Raw genomic sequence first — 19,474 nt, 5'->3', positions numbered from 1 at the left:
CTCACAGCAGGACCTCAAAAACATTGCTTGATGTGCTCACCAAGGTGTTCCGAGGGAGCACACTGAAAGAGAACGAGATTTTCCCCTGTGGACACAGGTGGCATGGGGTCTATACAGATTCACCCAGATCCATGCCCTCATACCAGACCCATTGGACCTGACGGCTCGACAAGTGACGGGGCGGAACCGGACCGGTGAGTGGTGTTAGAAGGACAACTGCCAAGTATAGACAACCTGTAACCCAATTCCACCAAGAGGATAAAACCGTTGATGAGCAGCTGAGCCCGCTCTGCTGAGGCGATGACCGTGATGGGTGACCGCCGATTCCAGACAGATTGGGCCAGCGGGCCAAAAGCAGAAACCCAGACTGGGAAAGAAACTTAAAAGAGTGCAAAAGAGGGTGAAGATAATCAGGTCAAACAAGGGGGTGAGAGGTAAAGAAGTGAGTAGCTGTCGGGCGAGTCGCCAACAGAAGGGCGCTATTCGCGCCGTCACCTCGCCATCGCCATCAGTGCCTGTGAAGTCCTCCGGTTCCCCACTTCGTAATTGTCCAAGACCCATTACCCCATGTCACGGCATCCATCCCATCCCAGGAAAATGAATTTGGCTGCCATGTACATATGTGTGTACATAGTACATACGCTGCAGAAATTGTAAGGTAATGTAGAGGTCGTTAGGGCGCGTTCACTAAGGCACTGTAGCCTTGTAGTGTGGTGCTGCAGATGCCTGGTAGAACGGGTAAAATAGAAAAGGATCCAGTTTCTGTTCCAGCTTCTGCCTGTGTGCTGACTAGGGCCGTTCCACTCTTGTCGCGACCAGGGAGGTGCCCTGCTCTTCACTTCGTGCTCTGATCTCCGTATCCATCGTTCCATTCAGTCATCCAAGCCCATCGCTTCTGCTCTCTCGGTTTCTTTTCCTGGTGGAAACTCCAACCTCTCTACCTCTCAAGTTTTTGATTATTTTTCTTTTTCATTTTAGTTTATCTTATTTTATTGTTTTCGAGCTTCTCTACCGTGTCTCACATATTTACATCCAGACGTTCCACTTGCGTGCTTCACCAAACAAGGAAACCCGAACAGTACCTTGGTACCTAACCACCTGGACCAGCAACAACACCTAGTAGGACCTGGAAGGCAATAACAAAAAACACTGCCCCAATTACCAACTACGTTTACGCACCACGCTGGCCCACCAATCTTGTCAATCGACCAATCTCCCCTATTTTGTACATAGCACTCCGTCACCCGAACTCGTACTCTGTACCTGATCTCGTCCCGTCTCTTTTAACTCTTCCTCTGTTTTCCTATTCATCATTCTTTGGCCTCCTTTTTTTTTGGATTTTGACCTTTTCACTTGTGTGAATCCGTCTTTCCCTTCTCTCGTGCATCTTCAGACCTCCCGTCTTCAATCGCCCCGACCTCTCTCCACTTTGATCGACGCCTGCCCCAGATTCGAGACTTGTGTTGACGCCGGCTCACCCATCGCCCAAACAATTTTCTTCTTCGATTTTCGGCGAACCCCCTTCGCCAACGCTCGTTGTCGGGTGCTGTCAGAACTGCAGATCCAACCGGCAAACCACCGACGACTGTCATACGGATTTCCGCAAGCCTATTTGACACGCACAAAAAAGAGTGTAGAGTGTCAACAAAATACCGACAGGCTACGAGGCATATACCACAAATCTGTCTTAATCGGTGGCATTCCCCCAAGTTCGTAAGTGCAAACTTCTTGTCTCTCGTTGGGTCTGACGGCGGCTGTAGTTTGCTGCCAGTGCGCATTACCTCTAACATCCCAATTATGCATGCACCTGGAAGTGCCTGGGGTACCTGGAGTGCCTCGGATTTCCCACCCCATGCTCTCTTTGAATGCGCCTGGGATCAGGACAGGCAGGCACGGGCATACAAGGACGCGCCGCCATGTCTGCTCGTACCTGCTGCGCTCCCGCCCGCCTTGATGTGCGCCAGTGCCAATAGATGTCACCCTGTCACCTGAAAAGTCCAAGCCAGAGTCCGGGGGTTGGGGATTGGCGATTGGCGATTGGCGATTGGCGATATTGAAGGAATCGTCCTTCTTTCCCGACCTCCAGCACCGCTCGTCGGTTTCCCCTACTGGCACAGTCACGCTCCGTGCAACACTTCGGGCACTCGCATTGATGCACTCACCTCTTGTCGTCCGCTGCTAACCTTGGCCCTCTTTATCCTGCAGGTTGCTGATATCTTTCATATCCAGTGCGCTCGGTCATTGAGGAGGTGAAACCGAATTTCGACCTACAGAAAGATATCGCTTCACCAGGTTGGCAGCGTTCGTCACCCGCGCCTCCTTACGACACCGCAGCCCGTCAAAGCACTGCTAAATCGCAGCTCGCGCGCCAGAGCAACAGAAAGAGGCCATAACCCTCTTTGACGGGCCTGACTGGGCGGAGAAAAAAAAAAAAAAGGCGTCTGTCTTGTAGCCGGTTAAGGAAACCGCCCCGGACATCTATATGCCTAGATTCTCGGTCGCGTTCGGAAGGCGGAAGTCGACCGCTGAAAACGCTGACAATGCTCCGGCAGAGCCGTCCTTTCGTGTTCTGGAGCGTCCCGATGCTGGCGGGAACAAATTCCATGAGGCTGGCAAGTCTTTCGATGGGGCCATGAGGTTGGGAGGCAAGGCCCCTTCTAGGCCCAAAACGAGTGGCAGCGATATACATCACGACAATTTGTTCGCCGGCATCAACAGGTAAGAGCAGAGTCGTCGCTTTCCTCCCGCTGATACCTGCCCAACCCTAGTCCTATCCCTTCTGACCCTGTCGGTTGACGAGATTTCCTCTCGTGTTCTCATCTCACCTTGTTCGCGGTTCGTCCTGGTTTACATCCTCACCAGGTCTCTTCTTGCGCTGAGTTGACTGGCTAACCGCCTAAAGGGGAAGCGCATCCTCGAGCACCACCAAGGCCACGTCGACTGACAACTCCTCGCGCCATAGCAACACTTCCACTGCACCATCATCTGCTGATTCTGGTGATGTACCGGTGCCGCCTATCCCCAAGTCTTCTTCGGCGGGACTCTTGAAGGCTGCCGGTCGAACGTTCTCTTTTGGGGGAGGAAAGAAGCCTCTGCCCGTTTCACCAGCTGAACAAGAGCCAGTCCCGCCGCTGAATTCCGGAGCCCAGGATTATAATCAAATCTTGGCTCCTACTAGACCAAGGGCTACAACTACTTCGACCTCGACGACCGTAACACCACCCAGAGTGGAGGACGACCTTGGCATGGATTTGGGGGGTGACTTTGAGAAGATGGTGCTTGGAAATGAGAAGAGAGTTACAATGGTGGGCAAGCAGAACAACCAGAACAGCCAAACCACACAACCCGGCTTGGGACCGAGATCCTTGACTGGAAATCGTCTCAGCCAGCCGTCGCCTATTCAGGTTGACAGAACCGCAAAGGTGGAGCCTGCGCAACCGTCATGGACCAGCCAGCGCTCCAACGACCAGCTGCTCTCGCCAACTAGCCCTCCCCATTCGCCCCGAAACAGGGAAATGACCTCCCCTCCGTCTCGCCATATGTCGCCTTTGGCTCGCGGGGCTACTCGACCCAGCGCCTCCCCAGAATCGAACCCAAGGAAGCCGCTGCTCGCGCACCAAAACTCGGACACGGAACAGGGCGAGGGCGAAGATGAGGAGGCAAGGCTTTTGATGGATTCGTTATCCACTGTGAGCAAGTATATGGATGAAGGAGGTGCGCAATCTATATCCGGCCCCTCTGCTGGTTCACGGTATCGCAGGGGTGGAAACGGTCTGCCGTCTGGGTTCAAGGACACTGCTCTGGGTGATGACGATAGTCTTTTCGATACCAACCACAGCTACGCATACGAAACAACAGTGAGCCGTAACCGTGCCCAAGACATGCAGTCACAAGGGGCCAACAAGGTCATGACCCCGGCTGAGTTTGAGAAGTATCGAAAGGATAAGGAACGTCAGGACAGGGAGCGGCAAATGGACATTGCAAGAAATCAGGACAAAAGCACGGCTGGCGAGGAAGACGATGAGGACAACTACGATGATGAGGAGGATGATCTGGAAAAGGCAAAACAGCAAGCAAAGCAGAGGAAGAAGCAGGAAGCCCATATGTCCGTTTACCGACAGCAAATGATGAAGGTTACTGGAGAGTCGGCGAACGCACCCATGCCACGGCCTAACCTCCAAATGTCTTTCAGCACTCCAAATCTGCAGATTTCTGCGACAGGTACAGCCACGTCAGATAATTCGGATGAAGACGAGGAAGTTCCTCTGGCCATTCTCGCCGCCCATGGCTTTCCCAACAAGAACCGGCCTCCGACCCGTTTGAGCACCATGATGTCGAACCCCAACCTCCGCGCCGCGCAGGAACCTAGCTATCAACGGCCGGGGTCTGCAGCTGGCGGAGCAGCGGCAGCGATAGGCGGTCACCTCCCAGCTTTTGCCAGGAACCTACCTCAGGACCCCTTCCTCGGTGCCGGTCTCGTTCGCAACAATCCGCGCGAGAACTTTGCCCTGGGAGGAGGTAGCCCTGCTCCCGTTTATCCCAACCCGGCCGGCCCTCCTGGTGGCCTAATTGGCGTCATTGCAAGCGAAGAAAGAGCGAGAGCAATGAGACGGGGCAGCCCTCATATTGAAGCTCAACGGCCCAATTCTGGTGCTGCCACCTTCGATCCTCTTGCCGGCATTCCTCCGCACATGCTGTACGCCAATAAGCCCAGCCTGACTCCCGGGGACCAAGCCCAAATTCAGATGACGCAGCAGATGCAACAGTTCATGCAGATGCAGATGCAATTCATGCAGATGATGGCGGGGCAAAACAGCACTGGAGCACCACGTCCAGAAGGGCATATGGCCACAGGTTCAATTGGAAGCATAGGCTCTGCGGCCGGCATGTCAGGCGGGTTTGCTGGATTGCCGCCAATGCATGGTGTTCCCGGTGGCCTGGGACTTGGCGGACCTGATTTGCGGCATTCCTTCATGGGCAATGAATCGATGCTAGATCTGCCCCCCCCTCGAGGCGATGCCCAGAAGCGCACCATGAGCATGGTCCAGCCCAGCTCGGCATCCTGGATCCATCCGCAACAGCCTGCTGGTTTTGCTCCGTCAATTCGAGTTACAGGAGGTTATGCGCCGTCGATTGCGCCCTCGGAACGCAGTAACGTTGGGCTTCCTGGCCGATACCGGCCCGTATCACAAATGGCACCCCCAGCTCTACCAGCAATGTCGGCAACTGTGCAGCCGTTGGGCGCAAGTCATATGCGCAAGTCCTCGACCATGTCGGGGGTCAACCAGCCTACTGTTACCGCAAAGCAGTCCGGCAGTGCTTCGGATGACGACGACGACGAGCAAGGATGGGAGGACATGAAGGCCAAACGCGAAAAAAAGAGGTCCCTGTGGAAGAGGAAGAAGTCAGTGAGTGGCGCTGCCGGCACACTTATCATGTGAAAGTGATATACCTTTGTGCCTAGGACCGTAGGAATTCCCCAGACCGAAGTTGGGTAGGGTTGGGCAGTTTGTTTCTTGTGTCCCGGGCTCCGTGTGACAAGAAGGAAGGATAGAAGATGTAAGTTGAGGTTCGAACATATTGTAAATGCGCATCACTTTAAAAAAGGGGGGTCTTTGTTTACTGGGCGAGATGGGAGTTCAATTACCTGCTATCTTCATTCATTCGAACTGCTTGGGGGACGTTTCACGATAGACTTACACAACCCATCAGTAATATAGTAATTCCAACGTCACGCATGGTCGAATACTTTATACCTCGCCCACGTTGTCGTCGAGCGCATCGAGCGCATCTCAACCTGGGATGGAGTTCTAGCCCTTAGTAAAGCGGTGCATCCTCTCATTGGGACGAGACCTGCCTGTCCTTCGACTGTGCAAAGTTTTCATCACACGAAGCATCAGTCGTGTCACAAAGTGCTCTTGGTCACCCCCCTTTCCCCGCGTCTGGAGTACGAACAAACCAGGCTAGAAATGGGTCCCATGCATATTTACTGGCCGCCACCATAGATGATATTTCTCTCTTGATGTGAAGCTTATGAAACTGCAAGCGTTTCTATATTGGTTATATGTCTCCTCTTCGTGATCCTCGTCCCAACCCACATGATCGACCGTTACTCAATTTTGCCGGCAGCCCAATCCTTGCGCTTGACAGCCATCTCAACAGCAGCAAGACCCCAGTCCTCACCATGGTTATGGCTTCCAGGGATGAGGCCGGCCCTCGCCTGCGCCTGCTCCTCGGTGAGCACGGTAAGGACACCGAAAATGACGGGCACGCCCGTGTCGAGCGACACGCGCATCAGGCCCTGCGACACCGTGTCGGCAATGTACTCGAAGTGCATCGTCTCGCCCTTGATCAGCACGCCAATGGCGATCAGGGCGTCGAAGGGGCCTGTCGACACCGCAGATGCAGCGGTGTTGCTCAAAGAGGCGAGGTCGGTCGTCGAGCTGCCCAGGAGATCGCCGGCGCTGGTGCCGATACCGGACGAGGAGGACTGGACTTGCGATGCTGAGTAGAGCCTATCGGAACGGTGAGCCCCAAGGGTAGGTTGGGTTCTTGTCAGCCGGGCTTTCTACGAACGTTTACGTAGGGTACGGCAGAGCCATTCCGTCTTAAAGGGAGGGGGGGGGGGGGGGGGGGGACGAGGAGGAGAGGTAGCTGGTAAGTATGTAGCAACCTCGAGCAACTACAATGACAAGCAATGTGGGAGCCCCCGGGAGGGAAGAAGAGGGGGGGTGGGTTATAAGGAAAGGAAAGGACTGTGACACACCGTTGGACAGCAATTGGAAGCTCCCACGAACCAGGAACCGACTGGACCACAATGTTGGACTCCTTGACGCCGCACTCAAGCAACTTGGCCTTGGTTCCCGCGAGCAACGGCTCAATGATGGTGTCGTTCCAGCGGGCGTGGATGATGCCGATGCGCAGGCCACTGCCATCGTGGTGCTGCGGGGCGGGTCCCTTGGTATGTACCATTGTGTAGGTATGTGTGCGTATGGTTGCGTGTGCTTGAGGAACTGGTCTGGTGTGAACGATCGGCGGTTCTTGCGATGGTTGCGCCTTCGGCTTTCCTTTACGACGAGCTTGGAGTTGGTATTATGTCTAGAGCTTGTGATACCCGTGAAGGGGAGAAGAGGAACCTTCGTTGGAGCATGAAGGTTTGGCCGAGTGGTACGGGCCGGACGCTACGGGCTCAGATACCCTACGGAGCAGTTACAGCACCGTACATGCATACCATACCTAGCTCAACCCACACATGTGCAGCTCTAGCAGGGATGTATCTGCTATTTCCAGAACCTCACATGGGTACTAAGGAGTGGCTCACACCCACGTCTTACCTTTCACGTAATCGTGGTGCCGTCCTCGTCGCCTTGCGGTTTGCATCAGCCACAGAGCTATGAAAACTTCAAGATATTTCCCGCATCATACCTTTGCCGGGCTCGCGTGGCAAGCCTGGGGCTCTTCTGGTGTAGTGTATGTGCCAACGCCTGCCGTGGCAAAATCAATGGCGAGAATACCTCGAGGACGTCCTCCCTCCTGGTGATACTTTCAATGGGCCGCGCAGGTAGAAGATACCAGCCCGGCGAGGATGGCTTCACCTTGTCTCTGAGCGTTGTACGGTCATTGGATCGTCACCTTCAATTCAGCTTCAACTTCGAGTTTCAAGATGTCCCTGTCATCCTGCTTGCTCTAGTCTTGGGGTTTTTTTATATTTTGTTAATTTTTTCAAGTTTTAATTTTTTATTATTTTTTGTTTGAGGGGGGGGGGGGGGTGGTTCAGGACAACCTCTTCTACCTGAAATTCCATGTAGGCACGTGACAGATCAATCCGACAGCAATCAGGCTCGATATTAGTGCGTTGGTATCAGTTACATGCATGTGCAACGCAAAAACTCGTGATCCTGAACATCGCGTTAGCGTAGCCAGTAGACAAAGGTGTCAGCGCTATGTATGTCTTGCTTGATTGTACATACGATGATGGTGCGAATCGTCCTTGGAACTGAAAGCGAGTACAAACACCGTTCTCAATCAAGGTATCCAAATGTGGTAACTACCTAGGCAAGTCAGGTGTTGCTTGATTCGTCATGAACCGTGGGAAAAGGCCGGATGAATGAAGACTTGGAAATGATTAAAGCGGGGACCTATTTAGCTTCCGTTCTATCACTACAGCGGAAAGACTCGGCGAGAACCAGAAATATCATTTCCACCGCTGACCGCCTATCTTGGCATTGGCCATTTGGAGCCACTCATCTAAAATGAAATCTGACAAGTTAAGAAGAAATGGCATTTTGGGAACCTCTTGATGAGTCTCCTCAAAATGCCGAGATACAAGAAATGTGCCTTCATATTCAAATCAGTGTGGTTGATCCAGCTTACAAAGTATATAGTATCTTTACGTCATGTTATGGTGGTTGGTCATGAGAACGGCATATTCTCAGTTTGGTCATTTTCTTTTTTACCTATCCTTGTATCCTCGTCAAAGTGCGATCAGAAATAAAAGAGGCTGCAATTCGACTTCCTCCTAGGAATATCCCGTACGCCCTTTGATACACATCGATCCTAAATCGATTAAAAGTTTTATCATGAATTACCCTTTTGGTCTTAAACGTATCAGATACACGGTGTTCTACCGTTGGAAACATTCAAAGATCGATAGACCTAGACGAATGCGTCCGGAGGCCCATTCCAGAAGGGATGCTCAAGCGGACAAGGCGTTTGGCGGTGGAATAGAAAGAATGAGGGAATGGCTTGCATCACATATGGAGTCAAGGACCTTCCATGGGTCGCCGTACAACGAGGACACTAAGCCACTCAGGATGTGGATGAAGACCAGGTATAAATTATTTCCCTTGCGTCGATGAGGATGTATATCATTTCTGATGGCAAGGGCCGGTTGAGAATGTAATTCTGCGTTTTCCCTCCTGGCAGGAGTTCGCCCTACATCGACGGGCCGACGAAGACTGGTTTGTCCACTTCCACCTCCTTGAGTCCAGATGAATTCAGCATCTAGGCCCCAACAAGCCGTGAAATATGGCCCTAGAACGAATGCTATCCCATCTCAAAGTGACGAACCTCGGCTAGAACGCCACATGAAAGCGGTCGGTCACTCAAAGATGGGAACGAGGTGGATGAAATAGAAAAAAGAAACGGCGGGATAGATGGACCCAAGTGTTTGCTCGTCCTGGCGAATATGATGGATTTTGAACCTCGTTGGAACGGTGATCCCATGGCGACTGCGTCGTCTGAATGGATGTATTGAGGATCATCCTCAGAATCGTTACCCTCTCGGGTACAAAAAGATGGGGTCTGCCTCCTTTTTTGAAGCGTTTGGATTTCTTTCCTCATCATCTTCCCTACTCCTGTACTGTTCATTCACTGCCAGCTTCCTTTCTTGCTCTCACCTCCACCTCAACCCTACTGTCAACATCGGCACCATGCGATCCTCAGTTCTCGTCTCGGGAGCCATTTTGACCATCCTTCAGGTAAAAACTCGTGTTGGCAAGCTTACGCCTCCTTTCCACACACAACTATGCTGATAATCGGCTGTTAGGCTATTCCTTCGAGTGCCCTACCGGCTTCTGATGCCAAATCGGCCCACGATCCTATCTTTGGTTACGGCATCGAGGATCTTATCTGGGAAGTCAAGGCCCACCCGGATGGCCCTACCATGAACGTGACGGGCACCATTCAGCAGGTTTACGATGCCCTGGACGAAGCCAACCCCAACTTCCGTAAGGATTTTGGCATCGACAACACCGCCGACAGCCCTGTGTTCGCTACGGCCACTGAGTCCGACAGCTCTTACGAGCTCGAGTCGCTTGTCTGCAATGTGTTTGATTATGCTCAGAGGACTGCCACCACGAAGGGCATCGAGTACCTCAATAATGTACCCGGTACGCCTGCCAACGGTCCCGGTCCCGGCAACTGCGGGCGCGTCAGCTGCTCCTATGAGAGCGCTATTTATTGGTGCAATGATGTAAGTGCTATGTTCTAGAGGTAAAGACGAATATCCCAGTAGCTAACCTTACCCATCGCCTTACAGAACCCGGATGTCAAATCACTCGACTCGTACGGCTCCATCGGTTGGGCTGCTCAGTTTGTTCTCAACTCCCACAACAGGGACTGTGCCACGATTTGGGGCGAACTTCCCGAAGACAACGGCGTTAAGGGTCGGGTCTTCGTTAAGGGTAACTGGAACGTTGTCGTCCGCAAGGATGATTGCTAAAATGAATGGTCATGGTGCATAAGTACCTGGGGGTCAGCACCGTGGACTCGAATGTTATGGATGTACCTGCCTAGGCATCCCCAGAGGGCCATAAGCCTCGAGCGAGGAGTGGAAGGAGGCAGAAGACGCGTGCCCTGTGTGTGCTAGAGTTTATGAGGAAAGAACAAACCTTTGCATTACTAGGCTTATGTGCCACTCTAGAGGTAGGTACGTAGAGGTAATACTAGTCCACATCCCGTCTCGTAACTTCCTTGTTGAATGTTGGAGCAGTCACTCCTTCTCTTTTGCCATATCCTACAAAATGAAAATAACTTCTTACTGGCTACCTTACTTAGGTACCGAGCTGCCGAATCCTCAAAATTTGTTGTCCCCTTGCAAATTTTGTTTGCATCCGTGCCGGTTTCAGTGGCATTATCATCCGTCCACCTCTTCTCACAACGACATACATACCTAGCTAGGAGGAGGGAGAGAGCACTTCATCTCCAAGTGAAACTGCCCTGTTGGTTTACCTCTACTCTTAGGTATCTTTTCAGCAGCAACCCCTCATTTGTTTTCGCCGATTTTTGTCGTTGTGTGGCGCTCAGGCTGCCAGATGCGCCTTCTATCCTTAAGCCTATCCTTGAACCTATCCCTTGGAATTTCCAACATGCCCATACTCGCTCTCCCCGAAGACACCAGGCGCTTTCTTGGCTCAGCTCTGGTCATAACCTCGCCCATTTTTCTCGTCAAAGAGTTGCTGGACAACGCACTCGACGCTGGAGCAACAACGGTCGAAATCCTGATTTCTCCAAACACCGTGGACAGGGTCGAAGTCAGAGACAACGGCAGCGGCATCAGTCCGAGCGACTTTCACCATCTTGGACGGCCAGGACATACTAGCAAGCTCTCATCACTCAAAGATCTTGAGTCTGTTGGCTGCAAAAGCCTTGGATTCCGCGGCGTAGCTTTGGCCAGTGCTGCCGCTCTGGCTGGAATTGCAATCTGCACCAGAACATCGGCTGAATCGGTGGCAACCATCTTACATTTTTCAAGAGAAGGTGTCGCTGCTGCTCGTGGACACAAACCCGCTCCTGCTGGCACTTCTGTTTGCGTCACTGATCTTTTCGGTGCGTATCCAGTCAGACTCAAGAGAGCCACCAGTGAGGCGACTGCGACGGTTCTGAAGGTCAAAGGCCTCTTAGAGTGCTACGCTTTGGCGAGGCCTCAGGTCAAGTTATCTTTCAAGGTCCTTGGCGGAAAGCAATCGTGGTCCTATGTTCCGACTTCCGGTGCCGCCCTCAAGGACGCTGTTGTCCAGGTAATGGGCCGAGAGCTGGCAGCTCAATGCATGCTTCAGACTTCACCATTCTCTGTATCCGACACTGAGACGAAAATCCCACAGACCTGTAATCTCCCTTTGGCTCAGCAGCCATCCAAGTTTGTATTTGAAGCCTATCTCCCTACCACTACGGCTGATATTCGAAAGATTTGCAAGGGTCCTTTCATCTCGGTTGACTCTCGACCTCTTTCTTTCACTCGAGGAACTGCCAAGAAGTTAAAGGCCGTCTTCGAGAAGCATTTCAAGGGGTCCCTGATCCCCGAAAACTCATCAAAACTTCCCGGAAGCCCGTTCATACGACTCAATATTAGATGCCCTCTTGGGTCCTATGACCCGAATGTCGAACCATCAAAATACGACGTTCTCTTTCATAACGAAGAGTTGGTGCTTCGAGAGTTTGAGAGTTTCTTGTTGTCAATCTATCCCGCTAAGCACAATGACGCCGGTCCTTCTTCCATGGACTTATCAACGGAAGCGAATGGATGTGTATACGATACCGGCGTAGCTGATGAACACATTTCAACGCCACAGGTGAGCAGTACGGTAAATCATACGAGCTTCCGATGTACTAAGAAGATGCTAGGTTGAGACAATACGGGCAGACAGTAGGCCTAGGATCGGATCCCAGAGAAAGCGCCCAGTTACCCCATCGAGAAACGACAGAAGACTATCCATCTCAAGTACTGCGCCCTTAGTGCAGTCATGGTCTGTCGATATGTCTGCGGGTGACGGGGCCCTCGGTGATGGGGATGATGATGTTGATGTCCAGACACAGACTGGTAAAGGAGCGGCTCCCACAACACCTCCGACCGATGAAGAACCCCCAAACCAGTCAAAAGAGGGCCTAAATCCATGGACAATTGCCAAATTGGTCGCCCCTCGGCGGCAGACACAGCGAAACCTAAGCAGTCCTACACGAAAAAGTGGGCATGTTGGTCCAGATGAAGTGCCGCCTCTCAAGGGGCAACCGGTGGAAGTGCCAGGACGGCGAGGCAACACACAAGATCAACTTCTCCGGAAAACTCAGCCGACGATCGAGAACAACCGCACGACCACAAGGACCCAAACCTGCAATGCGCTGCTGAAAGTTGGGGAAGCACATTCCCAGCCTGCTAATCAACGCAACAGCAGACCAACAGTGGCTTTGGAACGAAATCCCTATACAACACAAGATTCTGGTAGACGACCGGCGGATAGGCGCTCCTATCCAACGGATGCTGGGCGAAGCCTTGGGATGGTACAATCTAGACTTTCCTTTGGCGGAGGCTACTATAAACGGCAACGGAAAACACGGACGACTGAGATCCTCGAGCCACTCGAAAACACAGTCTCAAATGCGAACGGTGGTTTTCTCAGGCCCAACCAGCCACTCATGGGGTCGCCTGGTCAGCATATTGGCAGGAGAACCATGGACAACACACGACGGAGAACTATAGCCCAAACCAAAGCGAATCGTCTGACTGATATGCTGAACGGCGAAATGCCTGTCAAATCAAGGACGGTCGACGACCTATCATCATTTATCGTGGAGGGCGAGGAGGGTGTTGAAGCAGCTTTGCCGACGAACGATCCTAGAGGTTACTTGATACGGAGACAACAGTCACTTGCAGATAAGCCTCAGAGGAGAAAGATCCAACGCCTCAAGACAAACCTACTACCACTGGAAACCACGCCTCTAGGATCCGAAACACACCAGCTTGCGTTGACGCTTCTTGTTGACCCGCAGACACTAGCCAGAAGTATGGTAAGGACATCTTTACTCGACAGCTACCTAATCGAAGGCGCATTGGAAGACACATTGGTGAACAATATGAGTCCCGAGGAGTTTACCGCACTGGAAAGCCGAGTCAAGCTTCTTTTGTCACAAACGAGGCATCAGTCGTAACGTCGTCCTCATTGCGGGTTAGAAAGCAGTGATATCGAGCACACGACATACCTCTCAAGCATCTGGTATTTAGTTAGTTGTGTGATATATCGACTATGTCAATATTAATATGGGAAAAGCAAAGATCAGAACAAAGAATAGTTGGCTAGGTCCTTGTCGATGTCGTCATGTAGGCGCATTCAAGCGGGTGACTGTTTGATGTTATGAGAAAGGAAGAGGCTTATTAAGTATGGACATATACTGCCGTGTTGAGAACTTTGCGAGAAAGTTGAGGATGGCTGGCTTAGAGTATGGTGTAACGCGATGAAAGTTGAGTTTATAAATGCTGTCACGTTTCGCATGAGACCGCCTTGTTGAGGATGGCCCCTTGAGTCTAAAGATGACTAGATGACTGAATGACAAAAGGTAATTGCTCATTGGCACGGTCCAATGCAGATAATTTGTCCAGCTGGACGTTTGTGTTCAAAATGCTTCTCTTTCGAAAGAGGTCGTGGATTTTGTAGGCGGGTGTGATTGGAGGTAGAGGCCCGTACCCCCCCCCCCCCCCTTCCCTGCGAGCTCAACGAAGCGCGCACCAACTGAGTGCTTGAATCTCCATCTCCACAGTTTAGTGTGCATGTGCTTGAGAGTGAGTAGCTGCTCACACCATGCTTACTGCTCGATGCTTTAACGACGGAATGTATGTACACAAAGACTAATTGTGATGGCAGAATGCCTCACAGACATTGATATTGTTCTCGATAAGCCGGGCCAGTGGACGTATGAGGTGCTGTGCGAATGATTTGCGATTTCATCTAAGGAGCATACGCTGTCCATCATCAATCAGCCTCTACCCTTAGCCCGGCATGTTATCTGGGCGTTGACTCCATCTCTCTGGTTCTTATCCTACCTCGACTACTACGTCTGAGGGCCATTGAGTTTCAGCCTTGTATATGAATGGCTCCCAAGGTTGTAAGACTTTTGACTCCTCATTTCGGGGTCCATTTATGCCAGCATCTTTCTTCACGAAGGAAGCACGTTAAAGCATAGACTTGAGCGGCCATACATCGAGATGATGGTGGAACAGGCTCCGCTGGCTAGGGAGCTGCTACTGCCCCCTGGCGGCACTGCCTCTTTTGGCCATGGTGTGGTGATCTTGTGTGGCTTTCGCTCTACAAATGTACACAGTATCAGCGACGATAAGGTTTGCATCGATTGAACGGTGAAGTGGAAGTTGGGTGGCTACGCAGGCACTGGCAGGCTGGAAGCTTCATGGAACCTCAACACCTAGCAGTCTCGGGTGCTACCGCTGCTGCAAGCGGCTGACCGTCCTTGTTGAATGGATGATCAATACCCGACCGCTTGGGTTTCTAGGTTGTCTACATAGCCAACTGCTAAGGTATGCCTGTTCCTTTCCTACTTTTCAGGCCCATTTGCTCCGTCCCAACATCGACAGTTAATTTGGACTTCATCATTTCCGTCAGCGGACACCTGATGGACCGACTCTGGGCCTCACCGTCTTCCCGCTCCTGCATCCGACCAGAGCGATTTCCACTGGATTCCAGCTCAGCGCCGCACGGTGGCGCATCGTTTGGGCATACCTCTAGCAGTCAAGTGCTCCTACTACTAGAGCAATCGTTACCACTACCACGACAATCGCGACAAGCTCCAGATCAACCACAACGACATCTACAGCCTTTGCGACGACGCCACAGAAGAAGCCAGGACATTCAATCGCAACTACAACTTCAACTGCAACCACGACAGCAGCACCGACTACACAATCAACATCGGCGGCGGGGACGGCGGGTACGGGAAGAACAAGGACCAGGGCGAGGACGAGGACCAAGGCGGGAAAGAAAGGCGAAGCACGAGGTTGTGCGACGGTGTTGCTGCGATTTCCAACGATTCGATCCTCAAGAGCCCCGATCCTATTCACTATGTACAGCATGTAGACAATCGCCGCCGTACTGCTGTCAGTCACCATCAACCATGCCGGTGGTTTCTCCCTTCGACCTTCGGTTTGCGCCCTCCACAGCTCTTGCGCCAAATCGAAGCTCGGAATTGGAGGATGGAAGTGTTCATGTCCCGGGTCTTTGTCCAGGTTCCGCTGTCTGCGCCCAGATGTCAGCGGGCTGCTGCGTCGACTGCGTGAACTTGACATCTCAGAAAATGATCCCCTCAGGCGCCTCATCCAGTCATGTTTCAAGCCGTTCCAATGTCCGTTCCGAACAGCCGTCGACACCGTTGTTGACCGTCCTGTCGTCCTCTCGGATGGCACGCACGGACAAGGGCGGCCCAAGGTTAAGCGCACGCGTAGCCCCTGGCTCACATAGCCGCCTGCTGCTACGACTATCTTGCAGGTTGAAATGCCTCTTTCTTTTGGCTTTGCGGTTGCTCTGGGTACAATCCGTTACGGCGGTTCTAATCCCGTTTGACAACTGCCTGGACAAGTCCTACCAAATGGACCAGCCGACACGTCTACAATGGAAGCCTCTTTTTATCGATGCCTCGTTCGATGATCAGGACGACCGACATACGCTGAAGCTGACCATGTGGGGAAATGTGACGGGCGCGGCGACTTCTGGAAACATCACGCTTCCCCCACCCGGTAGTCCGGATTGGAACGACACATCCAAACACGATGGCAAGATTGTCGCCGTGCCAGAACCGGACTCTGCCAATCCAAAGGTCACCACTCTTTTCACGCATATCAATGTTCTCACGTATTCCGAGGCTACGGAACGTACCGACTTTTGCAACCAATCCCTGAGAAACGCACATTGTCCTTTGGGGCCGGTCTGGGAGGTTAACAGGTAGGTTCAGTTTTGCTTGGTCCCCATGACTCAAGGGTTCGACACTTGGCCTTGTACTTTTTGGAGTTCGTTGGCTGACTGTGATCTTAGCACGAACAGGGAGGACCTTCCCTATGTGACCTACACCAAAGACTTCTATTCATCCTATGCCTTCAGCTCCTTTGCCTCCGAGTTTTCCATCGTTTATGGAGATTCTGGAAATACCCAGATCGGCTGTGTCTCGGCTACCGTGACACCTGACCTAGGAAACCTGGCTTGGATGCTCAAGTTCCTGCCCTTAATAGTCCTGGTCTTTGTCGGAGTTGCCACCATCTTTGCTGCCATTTTTAGTCCGTGGGGTACCAGCGATGTTTTCCACTGGACATCTAACTACGGCCGTGACCCCGACCTGCTGCGTTTGGTTACGCCAGGGTTTGGAGATTGTCTTCAGTACATACAGTTCGTCGTGCTAACTGGCGGCCTAACACTCAACTATCCAGGCTTCTACCAACCGATCGTTAGCCAGGGCTCATGGTCGGCACTAATGTTTAATCAGAGCTTTGTGAGCGACAGTCCCGGGTGGATAAGCCTGCGGGATGGCATTTATCTTACCGAGGGCAGGTACGGACTTCAGCGACTTGCTCACTTGGTGGGAGTAGGGGAGGTCGAAGACGTCTGGGCCGGAATGATGGTGTGGTTAATGGCCATTATCGGAGCCGTTTTTGTTCTTACCCAGGGAGCCTTTTTGGTCAAGTGGCTGTATCGTTCCGTTAAAAAGGTTCCCGAGGAAGATCTCCGACACAAGAACCTCCCGTTTACTCTGGGCAATGTCGTCAGACTTGTCTTGAACTACTTCTTGCTACCGATTGTTGCTCTCTCGACCTTTCAACTGGTGGTAGCAACCCACTCGCCAGCTTACACGGTCGCACTGGCAGTTGTAACTTTGGTCCTCATCATTGGCTTTGCCGTTTGGCTGCTTCACCTCATCGCCACCTCGAGGCCAAGAGCGTTCCTCTTCGATGACCTCCCTACGGTGCTTCTTTATGGACCTCTTTACAACACTTACTCTGATGAGGCGGCGGCCTTCGCTCTTATACCAGTTTTCCTGAGTTTTCTTCGAGGCATTGCCATCGGAGCTGTCCAGCCTGCTGGAGTTGCCCAGGTGGTCCTCCTCGCCATCTGCGAGATTATTCAGATACTGACGCTGCATGCCTTTCGCCCTTTCCACTCACCAACATCGATGAACGCCTACCATACCCTCTTTTCTGGGCTCCGTCTCGTCTCCATACTCATGATGGTGGCCTTTGTACCGTCGCTGGAGGTGGAAGAAGGGCTTAAGGGCTGGGTCGGCTACGCTATACTTGTTGTCCATGCGGGCGTTCTTGTTTTGGGATTCTTCCTGAACGCAGTCCAAACTATTGTCGAAGTCGTAGCGCGGCTGTTGGGGGCTGGTGGAGATGATGTTCGAGGGCAATCAAGGGGCGGGCTATCCAAGATCTTCGGTATGCGACAGTTGTCGCGTCGTATGCCCAGGCGTGCTGGCGGCCCCATAAGCCACAGTCAACTGTCTAGCGCGGCGATGCTCGACACGGATGAGACCTTCAAGGCCGGTTATGTGATGAACGGAGGCCGCATACAGAGCGAGTTGGCAGGGAGTATGGGGCCCATGACGAAGCATCACCGTCATAGCTCGTCTGTGCTTGAGGACGTCAGTCTCAACACGGCCGTTCGAAATCTTGACAATGGGTCATTCACGCCGACGACGCCTGGAGAAGCTAACTCGTTCTCCTTTGCGGCTTCTGCCCAACCCCAAGGACGGTCTCCTAGCGCATTCGGCATGCCGACTGTCGACCCCTACTTCAGACCACCTCGAAGGCGAACCACCACTGAAAGCGCGTACTCTCCCGGTGCCAAACCAGGTGGTTCGTGGACTAGCGCCGACTGGTCACAGAAACGCCTAAGTCAATCAGGAGTACCGCTCAACGACACCGCGGAATTCGACCCTCAGACTTCGAGAAGTGCCACTCCCGGTCCTTATATGATTGCGTATCCACCAAGGACCGACTACACCACTCGCGAAGTTGATTACTATTACGGTCTCAGGGGGGAAAGGCTCAACTCGGACGCGCCTAGCCGCAAGCTCGGAACCGGGCCGGCTGACCCAACCGGGCCAATGGCTTCGGCGGCTGGGTGGCTTCGGAATATTCTCGGTAGAAATAGCAAGGAAAAGGGCAAGGGCTTCGAAGTAGTGAGGAGTGCGCGTATGCCACCAGCAATGCGTACCGGAGCGGTCGACTACGAGGACGAATCCCCGCCGGAAGGAATACCAGTGGCGATGGGAGTCATCCGTAACGGCCCGATTGAATCCGACGAAGAGGACAATGTGCGGCAGGCCAATGCAGATCGGGACACAACAGCTCGTACAGCAGCAGAGGCGGTGCCCCTTAGGGCAGCAGAGGGTACCAATGATGATATGCCCGACGACACGGAAACATATCACGACTCGGAAGGTTTGCCTGCTGAGCCAGATCTCGCGACAGTTAGCCAGTCGAGTAGGACCCAAACGGTTACCCGCCGCGGTAATCGGACTTCGAACGAGGATAACGGCCCGTCACCGCTTCTTTCGCCGCCGCGGAGAAGCTCAAAACGCAATTCTTACCACCACACACGCAACGGCTCCGTTAGCAACACACCTCCCGCTCAGCCAGTCCTAGAATCTGGTCCTCAAAACGCCAGGCCCGCTTCGTCACTGGCGGTCTCTGCCCGCCTTCCGTTCGAACGCACCAATTCGCAAAAAAGATTGTCTAGCTCCTCAATTGGTGTAAGCGAGGATCTAAGTTCTGGTGACGCCTACGCAGGATCTAGAACGGGATCAGGGCTGAATGAGAGTTACGGATTCGTAAATCAAGGCAACGTAAACAGGGTCGAGCAGGGTCACGAGCCTGATCTGTTGGGCAGCGTGGCGGAGGTTGGGATAATTGGGCGTGACAATTCGCGGGGGAGCAGTCAAACAGGGAACACATCGCGGTATTCGGGGCTATAAAATGAAAGAAAGGAGCGGGGAGCTAGCTCGGCTACCACATGTTCCTTTTGTTTCCTTTCCTTTCCCCTTTTTATTTTGTTTTATTTTTTTGTGGCTTTCCACTGCCCTTTTCGCTCTCAGCTGAAATGGATATCAAAAAACGGTTATATAGCTTTATGGTTATGAAAGTTTAGCGATGGCGTACACAAGCGACTACCAAAGTTGCTATGTGACAGAGTACATGAAGAGATGT

General features: G+C 52.5%; 5 protein-coding genes across 6 annotated transcripts; 4 read left to right on the top strand and 1 right to left on the bottom strand.

Moving 5' to 3' along the window:
• Window positions 1–920: 920 nt before the first annotated feature.
• NCU09370 lies at window positions 921–6,030 on the top strand. 2 transcript variants are annotated; one of them, XM_011394977.1, is made up of 3 exons: window positions 921–1,713; window positions 2,230–2,718; window positions 2,903–6,030. In XM_011394977.1, exons 2-3 carry the CDS (start codon window positions 2,483–2,485, stop codon window positions 5,439–5,441), a joined length of 2,775 nt encoding a protein of 924 aa, XP_011393279.1. In that variant the 5' UTR covers window positions 921–1,713; window positions 2,230–2,482; the 3' UTR covers window positions 5,442–6,030. The 2 variants fall into 2 exon arrangements, with proteins under 2 accessions (XP_011393279.1, XP_011393280.1); XM_011394978.1 differs by having other exon boundaries at window positions 2,206–2,718.
• On the bottom strand, window positions 5,744–7,586 carry NCU09371 (6,7-dimethyl-8-ribityllumazine synthase). The gene is made up of 3 exons (XM_958596.2): window positions 7,426–7,586; window positions 6,767–7,366; window positions 5,744–6,515 (listed from the first exon to the last, which is right to left on the bottom strand). Exons 2-3 carry the CDS (start codon window positions 6,970–6,972, stop codon window positions 6,110–6,112), a joined length of 612 nt encoding a protein of 203 aa, XP_963689.1. The 5' UTR covers window positions 6,973–7,366; window positions 7,426–7,586; the 3' UTR covers window positions 5,744–6,109.
• A 1,845-nt stretch (window positions 7,587–9,431) lies between these two features.
• NCU09372 (hypothetical protein) lies at window positions 9,432–10,461 on the top strand (the record flags this gene model as incomplete). Its single annotated transcript, XM_958650.2, has 3 exons — window positions 9,432–9,479; window positions 9,548–9,973; window positions 10,040–10,461. 3 exons carry the CDS (start codon window positions 9,432–9,434, stop codon window positions 10,220–10,222), a joined length of 657 nt encoding a protein of 218 aa, XP_963743.2. The 3' UTR covers window positions 10,223–10,461.
• Window positions 10,462–10,868: 407 nt separating this feature from the next.
• mlh-2 (mutL homolog-2) lies at window positions 10,869–13,425 on the top strand (the record flags this gene model as incomplete). The annotated part of the gene is made up of 2 exons (XM_958651.1): window positions 10,869–12,071; window positions 12,310–13,425. 2 exons carry the CDS (start codon window positions 10,869–10,871, stop codon window positions 13,423–13,425), a joined length of 2,319 nt encoding a protein of 772 aa, XP_963744.1.
• A 1,339-nt stretch (window positions 13,426–14,764) lies between these two features.
• On the top strand, window positions 14,765–19,470 carry NCU09374 (integral membrane protein). The gene is made up of 2 exons (XM_958652.2): window positions 14,765–16,220; window positions 16,311–19,470. Exons 1-2 carry the CDS (start codon window positions 14,806–14,808, stop codon window positions 19,240–19,242), a joined length of 4,347 nt encoding a protein of 1,448 aa, XP_963745.2. The 5' UTR covers window positions 14,765–14,805; the 3' UTR covers window positions 19,243–19,470.
• The last annotated feature ends 4 nt before the right edge of the window (window positions 19,471–19,474 follow it).

The sequence above is a fragment of the Neurospora crassa genome, linkage group I (assembly GCF_000182925.2).
Source record: "Neurospora crassa OR74A linkage group I, whole genome shotgun sequence".
NCBI classification, from domain to species: domain Eukaryota; kingdom Fungi; phylum Ascomycota; class Sordariomycetes; order Sordariales; family Sordariaceae; genus Neurospora; species Neurospora crassa.
Note: the sequence above shows the minus strand (reverse complement) of the source record. Positions and strands in the feature narration are given on the sequence as shown.